At 40.5% G+C, this 22,142-nt stretch overlaps 1 protein-coding gene across 1 annotated transcript in view; it reads left to right on the top strand.

Moving 5' to 3' along the window:
* Positions 1 to 22,142, top strand: part of STAC (SH3 and cysteine rich domain) — a 103,097-nt gene that overhangs the window by 1,840 nt on the left and 79,115 nt on the right. The window contains exon 2 of the mRNA XM_005877114.2: positions 5 to 53. Coding sequence (XP_005877176.1) covers positions 5 to 53 — 49 coding nt within the window. The remainder of the gene's footprint in view (positions 1 to 4; positions 54 to 22,142) is intronic.

The following is a 22,142-nucleotide window of genomic DNA, read 5'->3' as shown; positions in this document are numbered from 1 at the left end:
CGAGCGCCGAGCAGCCGCCCTCTCCGGCATCCACCGGCAGCCAGGAATCCAAGGTACCGCGCGCATTGGCCCAGGAGAACCAAACTCTCCTTTTGTGCCCCTATCTGTCCACCTTGGTTTCCTCTGAACTGGCGCTGGCGCGGGGGGTGGGCTGAGACGGGGCCCCTAGTCCACCAGGTTTCAAGGACTGGTCCTCCCTTGAGACCCGAGTGTCCGGCTCGACTCGCCGCTCAGGGTGCTGGACCACGTTCCTGTGGACCCAGCCTCCTCGCCCTCACACCCCGCGGGCTTCGCTGGGCTTCTGCCCCGCGAGCTCACGCAATTCACCTGGACCCCGAGGTCAGAGATCGCGCTCTAGGGTGCTGATGGCTTAATTGTTCTTTGCCTGTTTGTGCCTCAAACGCCTGTGGGTATTAGGCGGCTTCTGGGGGCGGAGGGGACGGACAGCCCAGGGCTATTCCTCCAGAAAAGCCAGGAGGGCGTTTGCGGGCCAGCAAAGGGTTGTCTGAATCCCGAGGGTCTCCGAGACCCTCCGCTTACCAGAGCTCAGCCCTCCCTTCGGATGCCGCGGGTTTCAGGAACACTGGGCGGTGGGAAAGGCTGTGGTGGCGGGAACGGGGATGCTCCTCTGGTGGAAGTTAACACTCGCGGAACTTTCATTTGCTTCTATGAGTTACGCGAACACGTACACAGAACCGACCCGGGGCACCTCTCCTGTCGCTGCTGCTCTGAAACTCTCGTGGGTGCCAGGCACCTGTTTGGCAATCTTGGAAGAGGATCCAGGGAAATGCCGCCGCCGGCAGGGAGATGCCATTTGGAGTGAGAACTGTAAGATGGAGTTGGTAGTTGGATGGATTTTTTAGAAGTGCAAGGTTCCTGGCTCTTTATACAGGTTTCCCAGTGAGTTCCCCCAGCAAATTGGGGGGTGTGGGGTCATTGTGTAAGAGTGAAGGAAAGAGGGGTGCCAGTTTGGAGGGCAGGTCTGAGGGGGCAAAGGAACCCCCTTCTCTGCCTCCCCACACACCCCTGGAAGCCACTGACACATGGAAGGAGGAATATCACAGCTAAGTGGCTTTCAGTTTAAGCGTCGCTGGGCACAGTACATATCCCAGCCCCTGGAAGTTACGAGGTAATCCAAGACAGAGAGCTCTGCATGCTTCTTATTTTTATGTAAATTTTTCTGCTAGATGTCTGACCTGGGGCATGTGTGTCCATTTTTCTAAAAACACTTGGAAATAAGGGCAAAAGCCTCACTTTGCAGAGTCATGGTGAGGAACAGGTGAGATGAGCTGAAGGCCACCCTGGTATACTCCCACCTGAGAAAAGGAGATGGCATCCTTCTGGCCCCAGATGATCCGCTCCAGGGCAGCCTCACAACCCTCACACACGTACCGCTCTTCTCCACCCAGAAGTGTCTGGGTGTCTCATTGTCCGTCCTTGACCATCAGTCACCCAAGTGATATGGGTTAGTGGCCATTTAAAGGTGATCTAGAATACTGAAAATGAATGTAGCTATACTCAAGAGCGAAGCTGGCATTTATTGAATTTTAGAGACAGGAAAGGAGAGAAACATCAATGGGAGAGAGAAACATCAATCCGTTGCTTCCTGTAGGCACCCCAACTGGGGATCGAACCCACACCCTAGGTAGGTATGTGCCCTGACTGGGAATCAAGTCCGAACTCTTTAGGGGCACGGGATCATGCTCCAACCAACTCAGCCACCCGGCCAGGATGGCATTAAACTTTTTGAATCGGGCCTGTTGCTCTGCAGTAGGTGAGTTCTGGAAAGTGCTTAGCATTTAGATACACAGCAGCCGGGTTCAAGCACACCACATGGGTTTGCTATTTATAGATATCCTAATGTAAATTCTTTGGCAACACAAAAACTACCTATGTAATAGCCATAATTAACCACCAATTTATCTGGCTTATGGTTTCGGATTTGTACACGTCAGTGTTTCTCAAACACGCCTGAAGTCTGTTTACACATTCCTAAATTTGCTGTCATGGCTTAGGTGCTCTTAATCAGTGGAGATGGGCTATGCATTAGGGGGAGGGACATGAACCCCAAGAAATCGAATACAAAACAATGCACCCGAATGAATTCCCCTTGGCACAGCCTTTGTGATCTTCTCTAAGGGTCCCATGGTGTGGAGGAATGTGTGGTGAGGAGACAGGATGGCGAGAAACGGGGGCAGAGGCAGCCTCCGTTCATTCTACACCAGGCACGCCACATCTGAAGGCTCACTGGCATGTGCAAGAATCTTCCTACAGATGAGAGCCTGGTGAGGAAAATGTGAGCACGGCAGTAGCAATCACTCCATCTTACTCCTCTGAAGTGCTTTGTTTGTCTGAGCACCGAGTGGGACAAGCCTGGGCATTCAACTTTCTCAAGAAACATTTTTAAAATAACTGTTTAAGGAAACCTTTCTCTCTGATGATAAGAGTAACAAATACTTTTTGTAGAAATTTGCAAAGTCCAAGCGAAAATGAAGACAAGAATAAGATCGCCTATTGGCCACAACCCATAGGCAGCTACTGATAATGTTTGACCTATATCGTATGTCCTCTTTCATCTCTTTTATATTTGCACAATTGAGAGAACAAGGGTGCGCATCTACTCAATGCTTGCTACATGTCGGGCACAACGTGACTATCCAGGATTACCCTCTGAGGGCAATTGCACTGGTATTTCCATTTTATGGATAGGCAAGTGGAGGCTCAGAAAGATGACTTACCCTCAAGAACTCGTAGTTGAGTGACACAGCAAGGACAGGGACTCAGGTGGCATTGGTCGGGAGTGTGAGTTCTCAACCACAGCACAACATCTCCCATTTCACCTAACATCCTAACCCAGTATTTTACATGCCACTAAAAGTCATTTACAGCAGTTATTTTGGCCTTCTCGTCTTAAGAAATATTTGAAAATGAATTGAGCCACAGTATCACATGAAATGATTACAAACCAATTCTTGTCCAGGTTCTAGATTTTGGTTTTGCTGCCCTTTCCCTGAAAGTATATTTGTGGAAGTAATTAAATGGAATATCACAGAATCATCTGGAAAATGAGGCCCACGACAAACCCTTTAGTCCAGAGGGTTCGATAGAAGAGGAATGATGATGATTCAATGCCCTGAGCACATAAAATGTTTCCAGAAGCACATTTCTTGGCAGATGCTTTGCGATGCTAAATCATGGGATATCAGAATTGGAAACACTAAAGATCATCTATTCCAGGTAATTTTTAAATGATGGATAATTTTATTATATACATTTATTTTATGGTGGAGAATTTCAACATGCACAAAAGTAGAGAAAACAGTATGAAGAAACATCATGTACCTAATCACCTGGCTTCATCAATTATCAATTTATTATCTTGTTTCATCTATTAACCCTTCACACACACACACTGGATAATTCTAAGCAAATTCCAGACATCAACTTATTTCATCTATAACTATTTCAGGTCACATCTCTAAAAGGCAATGCCTCTTTTTATAAACCCATTATCACATGTTCCAGGTGTTCAAGGGTCAATATATTCTTTGGAGGTTCATGAATGATCTTTTGAAGATCCATAAATGACCAGAACATTCAAAATTGTGCAAGTAATGGACATGTGCATCATCCGGGGAACGGACTGCTAGCTTATACCAGATCAGTAACGTGTCTATACCTTCAAAATTTATTTAAATATCTCCCTTTATTTTGTCTCTTGAGTAAATCCAGGTCCAGAGGGAGGTGGTGATTTACCTAAGATCACACAGCTAGTTACTGGCAATACCCGTGTCTAAAAACCCTGTCTTGAACTTTGGATACACCAATGCAGTTTCTTCAGAGCGAATTCCTGTAAGCACAAGTGGCAATGTAGTTCATATGGTTTTCTTTTTCATCAAATTAGTTGAGTTGAAAGAGTTTGAAAGCCATGAACCTCTCCCATCTATCTTTCCACTAACTATTCCAGAAAAACCACAACCTAATTTATTTTCTAAGTGCTTGACAGAGAACATGGAACACTAAGGAAAAATTCACATTTCAGCGTCCCTTATTTCAATGAATGTCTTTTCTCCTACCAAGTTATTGACAGAATTCTAACAACATAGCTCTCTAATCCATTTAGAATTGGTTTATTGGTATGGTGTTAGGTAGGGGTCAAGATTCATTATTGCACTGCACCACCAACTTTGCCATAAATCAAGTGACTGCATATCCAATTTATGTGGAGGTTTCTGTAATGCCCCACTGGTCTATTCGTCTGTCCTTGTACCAAGGCAACCCTGTCTTGATGTAAAGGCTTTATGAAAAAGTTTTGTTATCCGGCAGATTAAGTCCTCCAGCTTTGCTCTGCTTTTTCAAAAATGGTTTTGGTTTCTTTGGGCCTTTGGCATTTCTATGTGCATTTTAGAATCAGCTAATCAATTTCCACAAAAACACCTGCTAGGATTTTGATTGGCGTTGCAATAAATCTAAAAATCCATTTGGAGTGCAGGACATGTTTATACTAGAAGTTCTTCCAATAATATATTCCACACTAGTGTGTTTTCTTCTGCCATTAGCTGAGAACAGAATTTCATTACTTTTGCATTTGGGGTCTCATTAACTGAGAACATAATTGCATTACTTTTGCACGTGGGGGCTTCCCAGTTCAAAATTTGAGCCCCAGGTCTGTGATTATGAATTCCTAGGGAAATTATTTATTTATTTATTCATTCATTAATTCATTCATTCATTCATTTTCTAGCTATGCTTAGATTTCTTTATCATCTACCTGAGTTGGTGAGAAGTTTGTTTTTAGTTCATTCCTTTCTCTTTTTTGATCTCCAATTCATGTAGGCGACCAATTCCAGCGACGTAGATTTAGAGATAGAGAGTTAGAAACATCGTGGTGAGAAGTTTGTTTTTAGTTCATTCCTTTCTCTTTTTTGATCTCCAATTCATGTAGGCATCCAATTCCAACCCCCTACATTTATTTCTATTCATGGTAAAATATACATAACATAAAGCATACCATTTTAACCATTCCTTCAGTGGACTGTTCTGTGGCATGAAATATAGTCACATTGTGTGCAATCATCACCACCATCTGTCTCCAGAACTTCTTGCCAAACTGAAACTCTGTACCCATTAAATATTAATTCTCCATCCTCTCACTCAAGCCCCTGGCCACCACTGTTCTATTGTCTGTCTCTATGAATTTGACCACTCTTGATTCTTCATGTGAGAGGAATCATGTAATATTTGTTCCTTTGTGACTGGCTTATTTCACTTAACATAAATCTTCAAGGTCCATCTATGTTGTGTTATGTGTCAGAATTTCCTTCTTTCTTAAGGCTGAATAATATTCAATTGTGTGTCTATACCACAATTGTTTATCCACTTTTGTTTAACCACTCATCTGTTAATAGACACTGGGTTGCTTCCCCCTTTTGGCTATGTGAATAATGCTGCTATGAATTTGGGTGCACAAATATCTGTTCAAGTCTCTGCTTGAATATATAGCAGGAAGTGGGATGGCTGGATTACATGGTAATTCTGTTTTAACTTTTTGAGGAATCATCATACTGTTTGTCACAATGGCAGCCCCATTATAGATTCCTACCAGCATTGCAAAGGGTTCCAATTTCTCCACATCCTCTCCAACACTTATTTTTTTCTATTTTTTAGATCTTAATGGGTGTGAAATGATATCTCATTTTGATTTTGACTTGAATTTCCCTAATATTAGTGAAGCTGAGCATTCTTGCATGTGCTTATTGGCCATTTGTGTATCTTCTTTGGAGAAATATCCATTCAAGCCTTCGCCCATTTTTAAATTGGGTTGTTTGTTTTCTTGCGGAGTCAGTAAATTTGAAGGACAAAGATGCATTTAATTTTCTTATTGTTTGAATTGCATTTATTCACTAGAGAGGATTGTTTTACATATTTTTCAAATTATTTGTCTTTTTCTTTTGTGAATTCTTTATTCATGTCCTTGTACATTTTAATAAAGTATTCATCCATTTCCTATTGATTTTTTAGAATTCTTTATAAATATTAAAACCATGATCTTCCATATATGTTGCTAACATTTTTCCAACTTATAATTTGTTTTCAATTTTATTACATTTTCAACATAGAAGATTTCTTTTTTTATGTTGTTAAATGTCACAAATTCATCTACGGTTCCTTCTTTCCATTTATATTTAGAAAAGTCTCCCCCACCCTGGGAGCAGATTAAATATTAACCCATATGTTTTTCTAGATCCTTAACATATACATTTTTTTACTTTTATCACTTTACTCCATCTGGAATTTATGTTGATATGGGGTACAGAAGAAATACAATTTTCCCCCAAATGATTAATAAGTATTTCTATAACCATTTGTTGAATAATGTATTCTCTTTTTTTGAAATGTTACATTTCTTACGCAATAAATGACAATATGTATTGGGTTCTCTTTTAGAGTCATCTGTTATATTCTAATGATTTTGCATTTATTACTATACTGTACTTTTGCATTACTATTTAAATGTTTTAATTATTATAGCTTTTTGTTGTTGCTGTTAATGCTCATCTAAGGACATTTTCTCTATTAATTTTCAGAGAGAGTAGAAGGGAGGGGGAGAGACAGAGAGAGAGAGAAACATGGGTGTGAGAGAGACACATTGATTTGTTGGCACCCGTACACACCAGCCCACACAGGCCAGGGATCGAGTCTACAACCAAAGTACGTACCTTTGACCAGAATCGAACCTGTGACCCTTCAGTCTATGAGCCAATGCTCTACCCATTGAGCAAAACCGGCCAGGGCTAATTATTGTAGCTTTATAATAGACTGACAATTGATAATATAAGTACCCTCCTAGGTGTTTTATTATTTATTTATTTAGCTGCACTCGCCTTTTTGTTTTTCCTTCAAGTTATAAAAATTATATTTTGAAAGTAATGGCATTATACTTTTAAGATAATTTTAGTGAAATCTTTACAAATAATGAGATTTCTCATCCAAGAACATAGTATATATCTTTAGTGACTAAAATGTCTTTTATGCCATTCACATATGCTTGGTAATGTTCTTCAAATAATTCCTGCCTACTTCTCTGTTAGCTCTTGCCTGGGTATGTATACTCTGGGTTACTCTTAAGAACCATCTCTTACATTTTCTTAACTGGTTATAGCTGACATAGGAAATTTGCTTTATATTAACCTTATAATCTAAGATACTTTAGATTATATTTCTTATTCATTAGTAAAGAAATACAGTGTTGCTTACTGGCTCAGAGCATGGGCTCTGGAATCAGACACAGCCATCTTGAAATCCCATTGCGCCACTTTGGGATGCCATTTAACACGCTTCTCTGTCCTTGACTCTCCTGAGCGTCACTGTTCTTTCTGCAAAGTGAGCATAAGAATGCCCTCTGAAGCGCTGTCACTTGGGTTAAGTTAATTAGTGTGTGCTAAGTGCTTACCATAGCACCTGGTACAGAGTAAGTAAATGCTAGCTATTATACGAGATTGTCATAATATCTCCAATAATAATTTTGCTTTTCTCATTCTCTCCCTTTTTTGGGGGAGTAGGGTAGCACCGATGTTTTGCTGTAAGTGTACATTGTCTATAAGTGTACATTGTGCAGTTTTAATGCTAAGGAGTGGTCTCAGCTCTATTATATTTCAAGCCACTCTGGAAACCACTGCAAATGTAGACATACAGCCTGAGAAATATAAGGTGGGACTTTGCAAATTTAACTTCAAGACAAACTCATTTCCAACTAAATCATTCTTTAAGCCCCCCTTCTACACCAAGTCCCAATTTCCCATTCATGTGGCAATTAAATTAAGACTGTCTTTCTTGTGTGCAAGAAGGGTAATGTTCCTTAGCTTACTAAGAATTTCCATCAGGAATGGAAGTGGAATTGTTTCAAATGACTTCTTGGCAAGTATCAAGGTAATCATGTGATTTGGGGAGCCTTTGGCCTCTTTATGTGATGGATTATATTAATAGATAGCCTAATATTAAACTCTTCTTACATTCCTGGAAAAGGTCCTACTTGGCCATGGGGATTTTCTTTTAATAAACTGCTGGGTTTTGATGGCCAATGCTTTATTATTTTTACATCTATATACATAAGGGAGATTGTTCTCTGACTGTAACTTTGTGTCCTTGGTCAGATTTTATTTTTAAGAATATGCCAAGTTTTAAAAATGATTTGTGAAGATTCCATGGATGTTTTTGTTTTTTCTGTGGAACAGTTTATAGAACCCATCTCCTCTTTGAATGTTTGTGGTGGGGAAAAACTGTCAATAGTACATAAACCTAGCACCCATTTTTTGAAAAAGATTGGAAAACTTTTCACTTTTTTATTCTATTTTTTTTAAAGTTTGCTCAAGTCAGGTTGGTTAGCTTCTATTTTGCTATAAAATTATCCATTTCATTTAAATCTTTCTAACCTCTCTGGATGAGTTATTGTAGGACAGCCAGAGACCTCCCTTCAACCTCATCTCCTCATCACTCTCTCTGGCAGGATTGCTAGGTGCTCCTATCCTGTGAACACCCTTGTTTGTAGTTCTCTGTTTATATAACATGAGTTCCTTAGATCTGGATTGGGAGTCAGGAGAGTTAAACAGCAGTGCTCACATTTGCACTTTGAAGGGTGAAGATAAGAGGAACCATTAATGTTGTAATATTGAAGCAAAGGATGGATTGTCATAGAGAGAACCTAGAGCCAGGAAGGTGAACAATTCAGTCTTAAGACAATGACAGAGAGAAAATGGGAAGGAAGAGAAAAGAGCACACAGGACAGAACTTTCAAAGACAAGAGAAATTGCCCAGTTCCTCCTCAGTCACTTCACAGAGATTGATTGGGGGTGGACGCTGGGTTCAACCAAGAGGGCCCTTATCTGGCCGGAGACTACAGATAAAGTCAGTGACCAGAATAATTGACCAGCAAGATGAGAAAACCATGGAGACAGGAAAATCTCAAAGGGTGAGGTAAGGAAGTCAAGAGAGCATTTAAGAGCCGATGTTAGCAGTAAAGAAAATAAGGAGCAGGATGGAATGAGGTAGAAACAAAGTCATCAAGAATTCAGACTGTGAACACCGTGTTTTACTGAAGCTCTTCTCTGCAATGTTGTTTGGTCCATAGGTTGTCAGACAACCCTTAGTTGGGAGGATTGGTTGTGAGTCACAGTAATCTACACAGTAATCTCCTCATGTGGCAAGAAGATGGCAACAAAGACCAGACTTGTCCAAGAAAAGACTTTGATTGTTGGGGTTCCATTGGCATAAGTCATCTCTCCACAAAATGTAAAACCAAGTGTGGGTCAACAAGCACGGCCTTGGATTGGAATAATTTCCTTCAGTCAGGGGGTCTTGCTGGTAAATAATAGTTATCCTATATAATAAAAGCCTAATATGTTAAGTATCAGGTCATCCAGTTGGCCATTCAGCCAATCAAAGAGTAATATGCTAACGATATGCTAAGGCCACTTACCCGCTTGCTATGATCTGCACTGACCACCAAGGGGCAGATGCTCCGACTGATAGGTTAGCATGCTGCTGAGGTCCGGCTGATCAGGGGCAGATGCTCCGACTGATAGGTTAGCATGCTGCTGAGGTCCAGCTGATCAGGACTGAGCGAGACTGGCTGGACATGCCCTGGAGCCCTCCAGTGACGGGCAGATGCTCCGACTGATAGGTTAGCATGCTGCTGAGGTCCAGCTGATCAGGACTGAGCGAGACTGGCCGGACATGCCCTGGAGCCCTCCCGTGACCCTTCCCCAGCCCCAATTGTGCACCAGTGGGGTCCCTCGGCCTTGCCTATGCCCTGTCACAATCCGGGCTGAGGAACACCCCTCCCCCCCATGAGTGCATGAATTTCATGCACTGGGCCTCTTGTTATTTCTACAATAGAAAAACCTCACCCCCCCCCCAAGGAGTGCATGAATTTCGTGCACCGGGCCTCTTGTTACTTCTTATAATAGAAAAACTTTGCTGATCATCGTTTTGGCAGAGGTCTGTTTCCTCCTCCCTGGATTAATTTTTTTTTCTAAAAGTACAATGGAAGTGCTCACCCTGGAGTTTAATAAGCTTAATGAGATTTTTAGAACTGGTTTCTTTAACTATATCTTTTCAGCAGATATTGAACCAAAGTTTCATTAAGTGGGGTATATATGACTTGGGTGTACATATGAAAAGTCAATTGCAAATTGGATCTCTGTTCATGGAACAATATTTTCCTACCAAGTTTCATTAAGAAATTTGAGAAGTTCCTTGGAAAAATGACAAAAATCACATGGCACAAATGCAATGAGTCTTTTAAATGAGACTCATGATTGGAAATTGCTAAAATAATTTTCTGATAACACATTATTACTACTTTGCAAAGTTAGCTGCTACTTTTCCTCCTGAAACATTTTCTTGGAGTTCCATATTTTGGGGGAAATGAGTTCTCTCCATCGCAAAGAAGTCCCGGGAAACCTCATCAGGCAAGGGTGCTCAAGAGAGGAGGCATCCTGGAGAGGCAAGCCTTCCTGATAAGAGAGAACATGTCATTTTATGTTCCAAGCATTTCCCTGTTGGGAATTCTGCTTGCAAATTGTTCTATAATCTGGTTTCTATTTCCCTACTGTGAAAGGCAGAATATGTCGCATGGAATTTCATTCCTATACAACAGAACTGCAAATGCTTTGTAAATTTCAAAGCAATTACGTTGTTTTTGTAATTTCCTTTTCCTGATTACTCAGAATCGCCCTTTTAAACACCAGTTATTGAACTTTTGCATGTTGTAGTTTTTTCCCTTGTACTAATGACTCCATACTGCTGTGTGATTCCAACATTTTTCTAACTCTCCCTACACAAAGGCCATCTCTCTCTGCAGGATTCTTTGAGGCTTCTAATTTGCTCCTTGTGATTTGCTTTTGTATTGGAAAATAAATCATCCAACTAGTTGGAATTTCGTGTTCCTTAAAGCAAAATAGAAATTGAACCTAATATCAGGCAATTAAATAGAGGATTTGGGGGGTGGGGGTATTATGTTATTGTTTTTTAACTTTTACTTAATGATTCATCTGGTAGTGATTTCTCAGAATATTTGCTTACATTTCCTAGTTCTTGGCTGCATTTTCTAGAAGTCAGTTGCTGAGTTGCCCTGATTGGTTTGATATTCTTCCATTCTTATTCAAAAGGCAATGTGATTAAGCTGAAGCTGCTGGTTTCATTTGTTTCATTAATACATTTTTCCTGGATGCTTAATATGTTGATCAGTTTGCTAGTGATCATCCCCAGTGGACACGACCTTCCAAATAACATTCTAAAAGATAAATTCCTAGGTATGAGGTTTCATTATTATCAATTTCTATGGAGTGAATTTTTTTCTAACTGCTATATTGGACTTTATCTCTTCTACTCAGGTAGATAGCCTGTAAGTGAAATGATCAAAATAAGTATCTCATGAATAAGTTGCACAAAGCAAAAAAAAAAGGGGGGGGTGGCAAAAGGGGGAAAAAAATCCACCTTACAAAATTAAAGTGTGCAGTTGCCCTTGCTGGGCGGTTCAGTTGGTGGGAGCATCATCCCATATACCAATAAGTTGTGGGTTCGATCCCCGGTAGGGGTGCATATGGGAGGCAACCGATAGATGTTTCTCACATCGATCTTCCTCTCTAAAAATCAATAAAAACATACTCCTCGGTGAGGATTGAACATGCAATTTATGGTTCTTCTGATGAATAGAAGAAAGAACATGAGTAAAAGCCAAGAGGCTTCATGTCGAACCACACCTCAGCCCACTGCAGCCCCTCCAACGTGCTGCTTCTTAATCATTGTGAGTGGTCTTTCTTCCAGAAGGAATAGCATCCATCTGGTTCTGATGATCCCAGTGCTCTAGAATGTTAAGGGTTTTATGAATTTGTCTCAGAAAGCAATTTACATTGTTTCATCTGTGATCTGTTTGTTTGTTCTTGTGATTAGAATTATTTTGGCAATGTTCCTATCATAGACTACCCATAAGGTGACCTTTGCAGATAGCAGGAAGTCAAAAAAACTGATCCTCTGATTTGTAATAAATCATGGGGTTGAAGATGGGAGGTATTTTAAACTTGTCTGTCAGGATCCAAGAGCAAAATGCCAAGCCATCTAGCTTCATGGCAGGACCCCTTCTGGTTCTTCATTGAAACTTCATTCATAAGTTTGTCTACAGCCTGGTCGGGCAGCTGCGGCGAGAGCCTGAATCTAGCCCTCACGGCTCCTGTACCTGGTTCCTGGGCTCTGGACAGCAGCCAGGAGACAGAGGCCCATGGAGAGAGCATAAGCTTTGACCTCATTTCCAATGGTGGGATTAAAATGCCACCTGTCAGTTTAAGCTTCATAATATTCTAGTACCATCTATGAAAATATATTAGGAAAGAGGGAGAGAGGGAGGAAGGGTCACTTTGGGTCACTAAACTTGTACATAGCCCCTTTTTCATTCATACTTTCTTCTCAGGGTATAGTAAGGATTAAATGAGAAAGTATATATGGATTACCATCACAGTATCTGGTATTAACTATATGTTCACTTACATGAGAGCCAGGGAATCTATTCTAAAAGTTATATGACATTTTAAGGCTGAAAAAGGCTGGAATCCTAGTCCCCTATTTGAGTAGACTGGATGCTAGTATGCTTGCTTTATTTAAAAACACACACATACACTAAAAAAATAAAAATAAAAACCCCTTAGGTCCTGCCAGAAATACAATGCCTTTTCTATTGCATAAATGTGACAGACAGTCCTGATGGTTCTCAGAGGTATCATGCTTTATGTATCTGGCCCAGATTCTAATTAATTGGAGCAAGCCAGATCCCATAAATGAAAAGTGCTGTAATTTGGAGGTGACAACTAATATGTCATTGCTATTCGGAATTCCATTTCATTATCAGGTACAGCAGTGCTGTGGGCCAGCCTCAGAAGACCATCTCTAGGACAAGATTTCCAGAGGAGACAGTCCCTGCACAATTGATGGAGCATTTACTGCCTTTCTATGAGCATCCTTATTAATGCCACTGTATTTAGTTAAGGTAACACTAGCTGCTATGAACCGCCAAAGCTTAATGGTTTGACACAAAGAATACATTTATTTCTCACTCATGCAATAGTCTACAGTCAGTGTATTAGTTTCTATTGCTGCATAACAAAATGCCACAATTTTACCACCTTAGAACTACACATACGTATTATCTCACAGTTTCTGTGGGTCGAAAATCTAGGAACAAGCCAGAGGGCCCATTTGGCTAGACAATTACCAGAATGAAATTGAGGTGTCAGCCAGCCCTGCTATCTCATCTGAGGCTTGGGGTCCTCTTCCAAGGTCACAGGCTGTTGGAAAAATTCAGTTTTTTGCAGCTAAATAGCTGAGGTCTCCATTTTCTTGCTAACTGAAGGCCAGGAATGCTCTCAGTAACTAGGGGCCACCTCAGGTCCTTGCCACGTGGCCACCCTCCTCTCATGACATGAAAACATACTTCTTAAAGGCCAACAGGATGCTCCCACTGCACTCTGCTAGGATGGCGTTTAATATAACATAGTAATCACCAGAATCATCTTCCCACACCTTTCTCATGTTATAGGACCTAACAAAGGGAGTGACTATCCCATCATATTCATAGGCCCTGCCCACACTCCAGGGGAGGGAATTACATACTCTTGCTCCCTAAGTCCTTTTTATCTTCTTCTTTCACTTCACCCCCCCTTCTACCTCCTCCAACTCCTCCTCCTTCCCCTACCACTATTCCAGTCATTCTCCACCAGGGTCTCTGTATATTTAGGAGACTCTGTTGGTTGCCAATCTCAGAGCCATGTACTCCTTTCTTCTGTCTTATAAAATGCCAACACTGCTCTGGGGTTTCCACCCTTCTCTATATAGCCATGTTCTTTCGGAAACGTTGTTCTCAACGTCAGTACCAAAGAGGTAAATCCTCATGGTGGTTTCATTTACCTCACCAGTGATTGGTTGAGGAAGAATGTGTGTTACAATTTTGGCCAATGAGAGAAGGAAATTCTGATGAGAAGTCTGGGAAAGGGTCTCCACGCTGATGAGAACAGACTAAGGGAAGGTGCCATCACTGAATATTTGCAAACAGGTAGCCTTTTCAGAGCATGAAGGAAGCCAGCTTCAAGGCTGGAATGAGGAAGGCAAAGTAAATTGATGAAAAGAACTTGAGTCCTTCATGATGTCATTCTGCTACTGACTTATCCATCTCCAGTGTCTGCCTACATTACACCTCGTGTTATCTGAGGTAATATCCTGATTGCTTAAGCCAGGTTGACTGTGGGTGTTTTAATACTTGCCATTGTAGGTACCTAAATGATTGTGTGTGTGTGTGTGTGTGTGTGTGTGTGTGTGTGTGTGTCAGTCAAAATATTATAGTTTCCTTTCTTCCTTTCTTCACATACTACAGTTGGAAATAATAATAATGATAATGATGATGACTGCTACAAAGATAAAAACAGCAGTAATGCAGAGAGGAGCTACCTCTGTCCAGGGAATGGTATCAAAGTCACCAGCATGAAATTTGCAAAATCCATTGCCCCTGATTTTACTGAGTGATGTCTAGGATATAAATATAGATTTGACATATTTCCAGTAGCCTTCCAGATTTTGGGTTCCCCAGTGGAAGATCCAGAGTAAGTGTGCCAAGACAGCTTTAGAGGAGCTGTTAATGATTTGGTATTAAGATCTCTTTTTTTATTACTTTGTTTGAGCCAAACTGGCAACATAGGCTTTAGAGCAAGATCTCAGAGGCTCCTCTTAAAATCTTGATTGATTGCCTCTTTCCAATCCAAATCAGGGGAGCAGGGTGGCCCAACTCCAAATTTAATTGCTTTATGGATATTAAGGTTGTAAAGAGATAAATAGAATTCATGCTTAGGCTCCATTAGCATTGTGCCAACAGTGTTCATTTTTCCAATATACAGTGTTCAAGTGTTGTTGTATTTTTTTGTATTTACAGTGGGGCCTTGACTTACGAGTTTAATTCGTTCCAAGACCGAGCTCGTTAAGGAGCTTGTTAACTCAAATTACTCTGTCAACTCAAAGCAAAAAATCGGCTGAGAGACAGCTGGTATCTCAAAAAACTCATTAGTTGGGACACTCGTAAGTCAAGGCCCCACTGTATTGCCAAAAACATGCATTGCAGCAGTATAGATGATGTGAACTGAGTAGGCCTTGCCCCAGAAAGCCAAGTGAACTCTTGCGGGGTGTGTCCATCAAAAGTTTAGTTGGCTTACTAGTATAGTGCTAAGAGTAATCTAGCTCCTCTACACAGTGACTTTGACTTTGAAGGTATCCTGTACCCACTCAATTCACTCATGTGCATCTGGAGGAAGACAGAGCAAGCAAGTCATGCATTAAATTATCCAGATAGAGTACTCCAGGTTAAAGGCTCCCCAAAGCCAATCAGATGAATATTCAACTGATAGAAGAAATCTGCCACATTTCTACTTTACATAAATCCAATAAACAGATGAGGCAAAACTAGGGCTTTTTGCAAAATGGGAGAGGATATTTGTTCATTTTCACCAAGTCACATTGCTTGGGATAGATTAGCAGTAAATCTCGAAGAAGAATGGAATTTTTCTTCCCAAGGTGTGTGGAACTGAGAATTAAAGCTAAAGATCATCGTGGTGGTCTATTTTTAGAGAAGAATTATTTACTGAGAGTATTTGTCATTCATTCAGGAGGACAGCCAGCCATGAGCCATGGCAGGCATCCGTAGGAACAGCCAGCTCTTGGAAGAAAAAGAAAAATAATCTTTCCATTCTTGAAAAGCATGACAAGAAAATGTCATCCAGTCAAAGGCAGACAAGACAGGCAGTGAGGGAATGAGAAAATTGAAGGCATGTTTCTAGAGCATATGTGTGCACGTACCACAGATGTAGATTTACTACTGTGTGTTTATCAGTGCCTGGCTGTAAAGATATGGGGTCAGTGGGTTGTGTGTCTGTATTGCATGCTTCTGTGAATTTAAGAAATAACAGCTAATATTTCTTGGGTTGCAACTATGTCCCAGACTCTTTAAGAGCTTTATGGAGATTGTCTGATTGAATGATCTCTGCAGCCTATGTTTTTCATTCATGAAGAGGTTAATAGAGCTACTAGGAATCAAAACCAGGATTCAAACCCAGGCAGCGTGACCATTTGGGCAATCAGTTCCCCAGAGCCCTTTGTGACTGGTTACATTACCATGCTGTATAACAACCATGTTTATATATTTTTGTTTGTTTTGGAGAAAATCTTCAAGGGGAGCAGTTCTATTATCTGCATTAAAATAGAATTGGTACATATCTCAGGCTGAGATAATTAACCAACCAAACAAACATACCCATCTTCTTGGTAACATCGTGATGGGTTCAGCAGCAAACTGAGATTGAAAAGCTAGACACTCGGGCTGTTTGTAATTCCTGATTGATCTTTGTCTTCATCTTCAAACATATCTCATAATTCATTCGGTTCACTCTGGTGCCTTGCCATCTGGCCTCTGGCTTATAAAAACAGTTTGGTGTGCTGTTTAGGACTGTAAATTTAGAGGATTTAAAGTGTCTTCACACCACATCTTCACATGGATACCTAAAGTCATCACAAGATCAACCCATCGAAAACAATTGACTGATATTTGTCCCCTCTTTCATCAAACACGCTTCTTCCCACTGTCCATCGTCCCAGTGAGTGGCCGCTTCTCCAGTGGCAACTGCTCAGACCAAAAGCCTTGGACTCACCCTTGGTTACTCACTTCTCACACCCTACATCCAACCCACTATGAAATCTTGTTGACTGTACTTCAAGATATGTCCAAAACACACTATTTTTGCCATTTGCATTGCCATGGCCCTGCTCAAGCCACCATCTGCCTATAGATGTTGTCCTTTCTCCACACATAAGCCAGTGCAATCCTTTATTAACATATAGCTCACTCAAAGTCAGACAATGACTTTACATCACACGGAGAATGAATCCAAAATCCTTACCAAGGCCTCTGAGGTCCTACAGGATCTAGGCTCTGCATCGTAACTATCTTTATCCTTTGCTTCCTCCTCTCTCAGTCTATTCAAGTCATCAAACAGCCAAGCTCCTTATCATTCCTCAAACACACAAAATACAGTCCCATCTCTGGTTGAGAGAATGACCAAGATTGAAGGGTGCTGGTAGGGAATGCTATAAAGTGGCTCTTATAGAAGTATCCAAGTAAGATAGGCAATATTTTGACAACAAAGTTGAACCCCATCATAGGAAGTGAGGCCATGGGAGTTAAGCCTAGGAAAGAGTGTTCCTCTAGGGTGTGATCTCTGAGGGGCAGTAGTGAGAGGTCCCTGAATCTCCAGTAGGCCAAAGGGATGTGACAGCAAGCAGCACGCACATCCTGCGATGAGGCAACACGGATGGGGCACTATCATAAATTTTGGAGACCTGGATTTTGATTCCTGACTTCACCACTTACTGTTAGCATGACAGTGGGCAAACACTTAACCTCTCTGAGTGTCAGTCTCTTCATATTTCACAATTTTGCAGTGATTTACTTTCCTGCAATAATATTTTGACTCTTAAAAATCTGCATATAACCACTGGTATGCTGTATCAGTTAAAGATATAAACTGTATGAGTTAAAGATAATTTTGGCTAAAAGTAACCAAAAAACCTATCTAATAAAGACAGGATATGCAAATTGACTGTCACTTCACGACAAAGATGGCGGCACCCACAGCCAATAAGAAGGGAATATGTAAATTGAGGCAACAAAGATGGCAGCAGATGGGCATTCCGCCCCACCCCAGCCACTCTGGGCCTCTGAGTAGCACATGAAGGCATAAAGGCAGTTCCAGGCTGGAGCGGAGGTAGAAAGGCGGCTCTGGGCCAGAGCAAAGCGGTGCCGGCAGCCAGGGGAAGGAAGGCCTATTCTTGCACAAATCTTCGTGCATCGGGCCTCTAGTTTAACAATAATTTAAACAAGCATGGGTTTGTTAAACAAGCAAAGCCATATGAATCTTCCTTTTCCCTCCTTGGCCACCTTCCCCAGTTGGCTTATGTCCTCTTGTTTATTGTCTTGAGTTAGCAAGACACCATGTAGCTTTAGACACCATGTCTAATGTCCAAGAAAAGAAGGAAAAGAGAAAGGCAGGACCCCCTAAGTCTTCTCTCTTTGATTAAGAAATCAACTCTCTGGGATGTGGAGAAAAAGGAACACTCGTGCACTGCTGGTGGGAATGCAGACTGGTGCAGCCACTATGGAAGACAGTATGGAGTTTCCTCAAAAAACTTAAAATGAAACTCTTCACATACACCTGCAGGCCTTGCGTTGACCTGCTGGCCTTACCTGGGAGCACGTTAGAGACTCAGACTCAGAGCTCCACCTCCCACCGCATGGAGCCTGCGCTTCAAGGAGCCGGGGATGCTGTATGATAAGGCCCATCGGTGAGCAGCCCTGGTGTTGACCCGGGAGACCCCGCAGGAGGGCTCAGAGGGAACAGGGGCGGGGGGCCCACGGCAGGGGCAGGGGAGTGCGAGCCTGGCATTGGCTGTGAGCGTCCCTGCAGCTCTCCAACTAAACACATAATTACCGAGTTGTCTTAATGGCACATTAAGTCAGAACAACCCCCCAATTAGCGTTGGCTCTTGCATCAGTAAGTGCCATAACAAAGGAAAACAGCGCAGGACGTAGCTACTGGAACACCATTGGTTTGAACAGGTCTGTTTCAACTTTAAAATGTTTGTGTCTCCTGCGGGGTAAGGGAGGCCAGGGGATTGTCAAGGGCAGGGGGGCGGGGGGAAGGACACATATGTAATACCCTTTGTAATACTTTTAGCAATAAAAAAAATGTGGGGGGAAAAAAAAGAAATCAACTCTCTGGAGAAATCTATATTGCATGTACATTTCACTGGCCAGAACTGTGTCATAGGGTCATTTCCAGCTGTAAGGAAAGCTAGACACAGTGCTATTCCAAACATAATGGAGGTTTTGTAAGAAAAAGAGAAGTAAAGAAAAAAGGAAGTTGGGTATACGGCTAGCAGAGTCTGCCATGGGGAAAGAAAAACAGAACAATGTAAATAGTAATGTTTGTTCCTAGAAAAAAACCTTTTGGCCATAGAATGTCATTATTTCAATACATAGATTTATTTGATTTCCTAGTATTTTATTCAGAATGTTTTTATCCATGTTCAAAAATGGAATAGGTTTGTAGAATGTGGATGTTTCTATACTTTGGGGCACCTTCTCGTCATTGACTTCTAGCATTGGTGTTTATCTTAGATTGAACAACAGCATGCATTTGGAACACAGAATTTGGAAATTCTATGCATAGATACATCCATTTGTATCTATGCATAGAATTTATGTGTCTTTTACATTTTGGGGGAACTTGCCCATTGAACATTGGGTCCAGCCACCTTTTTGCAGATAATTATTTTAAAGGAATTTCTCATTTTTATAGTAATTGAGCTAATCAGCTATTCTGACATTTCTAAATTAATCTTAGCAATGTATATTTTCTTAGAAAATCATCCTTTTAATACAAATTTTCAAGGATATGAGTAAAGGATCTCAAATCACTTGCATTTGTGATTATACCTCCTTTATCATTCAAAATTTTGCATATTTTAGTGGAGATGTTTTTCATTCTTCTTGGTTAGACTTTTTTCTATTTTTAATTTTTTTTCCCAAAAAACTAGTTCTTGGATTTATCTATGATTTTCTTTAATTTTTGTGTTTATTTATTCAGCACTGTCCCCTGATTTACTTGTACTTGCTTTGTTCTATAATTTTTAGTTGTACTCATAGTTCATCAAATTTCATTCTGTCATTTATGATGAAAGCTTTTATGGCTTTGCAATCATTCCTGAATAGAACCATGATTATATCTCTTCAATGTTTATGATTATTATTCCCATCATTATTTTCTGAGCACTGTAAAACAGAAGTAGGTGTGTGTGTGCACTTGCAAGCTAATGAGAAGGGGGGGGTTAATTTCCAATTAGGTGTTTTTATGTTATTTGCCTTTTGGTTATTAAATTCTTATTTTACAGCTCTGTGCTCATTGTGTGTAGCCTGTCTAATCATCTATTTTGTGGAACTCATTGAGGATTCCTTTGTGGTTGCTTATCAGATAATTTTTGGTGGGTGTCTTATAGGCCCTTGAAAAGAATATGTATTTACTGAAGTGTAAACAGCTTGATACTCATGATTAGAAATACGTTATAAATTCAACTGTTCAGATATTTTATACTTTCTTTTACGATGTTAGATTTGTCATGGATTGAAGGAAACCAGTTAAAGTATTTCATTACTGATTCATTTCTTTCTTTTTCATTTTTACAGTTTAAACGTCTCCTCTTACATATTCTTAATGTTCTGTTATCTGGTGCATAACAGTTTAAACTTCATTATGATTGCACCATTCACCATTGACTAACTTCCCACTCCGCCCCACGAACTTCTTTTAACTTAAATTCTATTCTATGCAACATTATCTCCTTTGCCAGCATTTGTCACTCTTTGCTCATTCTCTTATTTAATCTCCAGGAGTTATTTGGGTTTTAGTAGGGATCTTCTAATCTACATTTTCAATTTATTTAATGAGGAATATAACCGTTAACATTTACTGTCATATGTTTGATTTTTATCTCTGTCATTTTATTTTCTGCTTCTGGAGGCTTTCATGCTCTTACTCTTTTATTTTCTTTTTTAAAAAAACTACTCTGCTATCTGAACTTTTTTCCCCAATAAATTGAAGACAATCCAATTTTTTAAATATGTTAATGTCTACTTTTAAAATTTGACTAACACATTGCAACTATGTGCTCCTAATTATTAATATTGGGGATGGAATAGCACATCCGTCTCCTCCTATATCCTAAATGAGGGTAATAAAAATAGGACCTATCTGATAGGGTGGATTGCAGGCCTAAAAGAGATGATACATCTAAGGTTCTAAACTGTATGTAACACATAGTAAGGACTCCATGTCAGTTATAACTAATACAGGTGCCATTGTTGTTGTTGTCCTTGTTACTTGTCCTCCATATGAAATGAGGAAACGAGCACAGCCTGACTTTCTCCTCCATCTCCCCCCCCCCCCCCCCCCCCCCCCCCCTCCCCACCTGCCTCCACTGCTTGCGTTTTGTTACTACAAGTCATGGTATTTTTATTACTGTTAAGACGCTTCTAAATTATGTGTCATCTGTTTCATTAAGTATTTATAACAGGTGAATTTTCTTTGTGAACTGTTTATAGCAGTCATTTTTAATTCAACCATGTTTAAATTATTCCAAGCACAAGTCCTTTTAAGCTTCATGTTTTCCATAGTTTCCAATCTTTTGTTTTCTTTGCTCATGAATGGTAATTTGTCTGGGTTAAGAACACTTGGGTCATAGCTTCATCTTACATTGTTTCATATGCTAGAAGAGAAGTTTGAAGTGAAGCTCGGGTTTCTTTCTCCATGGATGGCCCATCTTCCTGCCTGTGTGCTTGGATGCCCTGCTCCACGCTGACAGGTGAGGGTTCTGACAGGACACTCTAACCCACTGGCAGGAAAAGAGATGTTTCTTTTCAGTGGGCTGACCCGACACAACATGGTTTCCTCCTGACAGATCTGATCTTCGTTCCTCATTTAGCCCAGGAACTCTCTTATCTGAGTGTTTCTGCTCTAGTCAGTCATTCTGAAGTCTTCAGGACCCAATTTTTTCTTTATATCTTCTCTAATAGTATCTTCTCTAATGATTTTCATCTTACTTGGTATTTCATGAGAGCTTCTCAAACATGCCTCCATATCATTGAATAACTTTTTTTACTTTTACATTTCCCTATTTTTTTAATTTACCTTTATTGTTAAAAGTGTTACAGATATCTCCTAATAACATAGTCAGTGAATAAAGTCAAAGTTGAATGACAAACTGAGAAAAATACCACACAAATGACAGAGTTTTTATAAATCTACACAACATTTACATATCAATAAAAAGATCTATAACTTACTAGAAAAAGTGATTAAGTTTTAAGCATTTAGTTTCTGCCCATGTCAGCCACATGGAATACATAGAAGAAAACATAAGTACCAAGCTTCTGGATATTGGTCTCAGAGATGTTTTCGTGAATTTGACTTCAATGGCATGATAAACAAAAATAAATAAATACA

This window comes from Myotis brandtii, unplaced genomic scaffold (assembly GCF_000412655.1).
Source record: "Myotis brandtii unplaced genomic scaffold, ASM41265v1 scaffold506, whole genome shotgun sequence".
Lineage (NCBI taxonomy): Eukaryota > Metazoa > Chordata > Mammalia > Chiroptera > Vespertilionidae > Myotis > Myotis brandtii.
The sequence above is the reverse complement of the archived record's forward strand: the minus strand, read 5'-3'. Positions and strand labels throughout refer to the sequence as shown.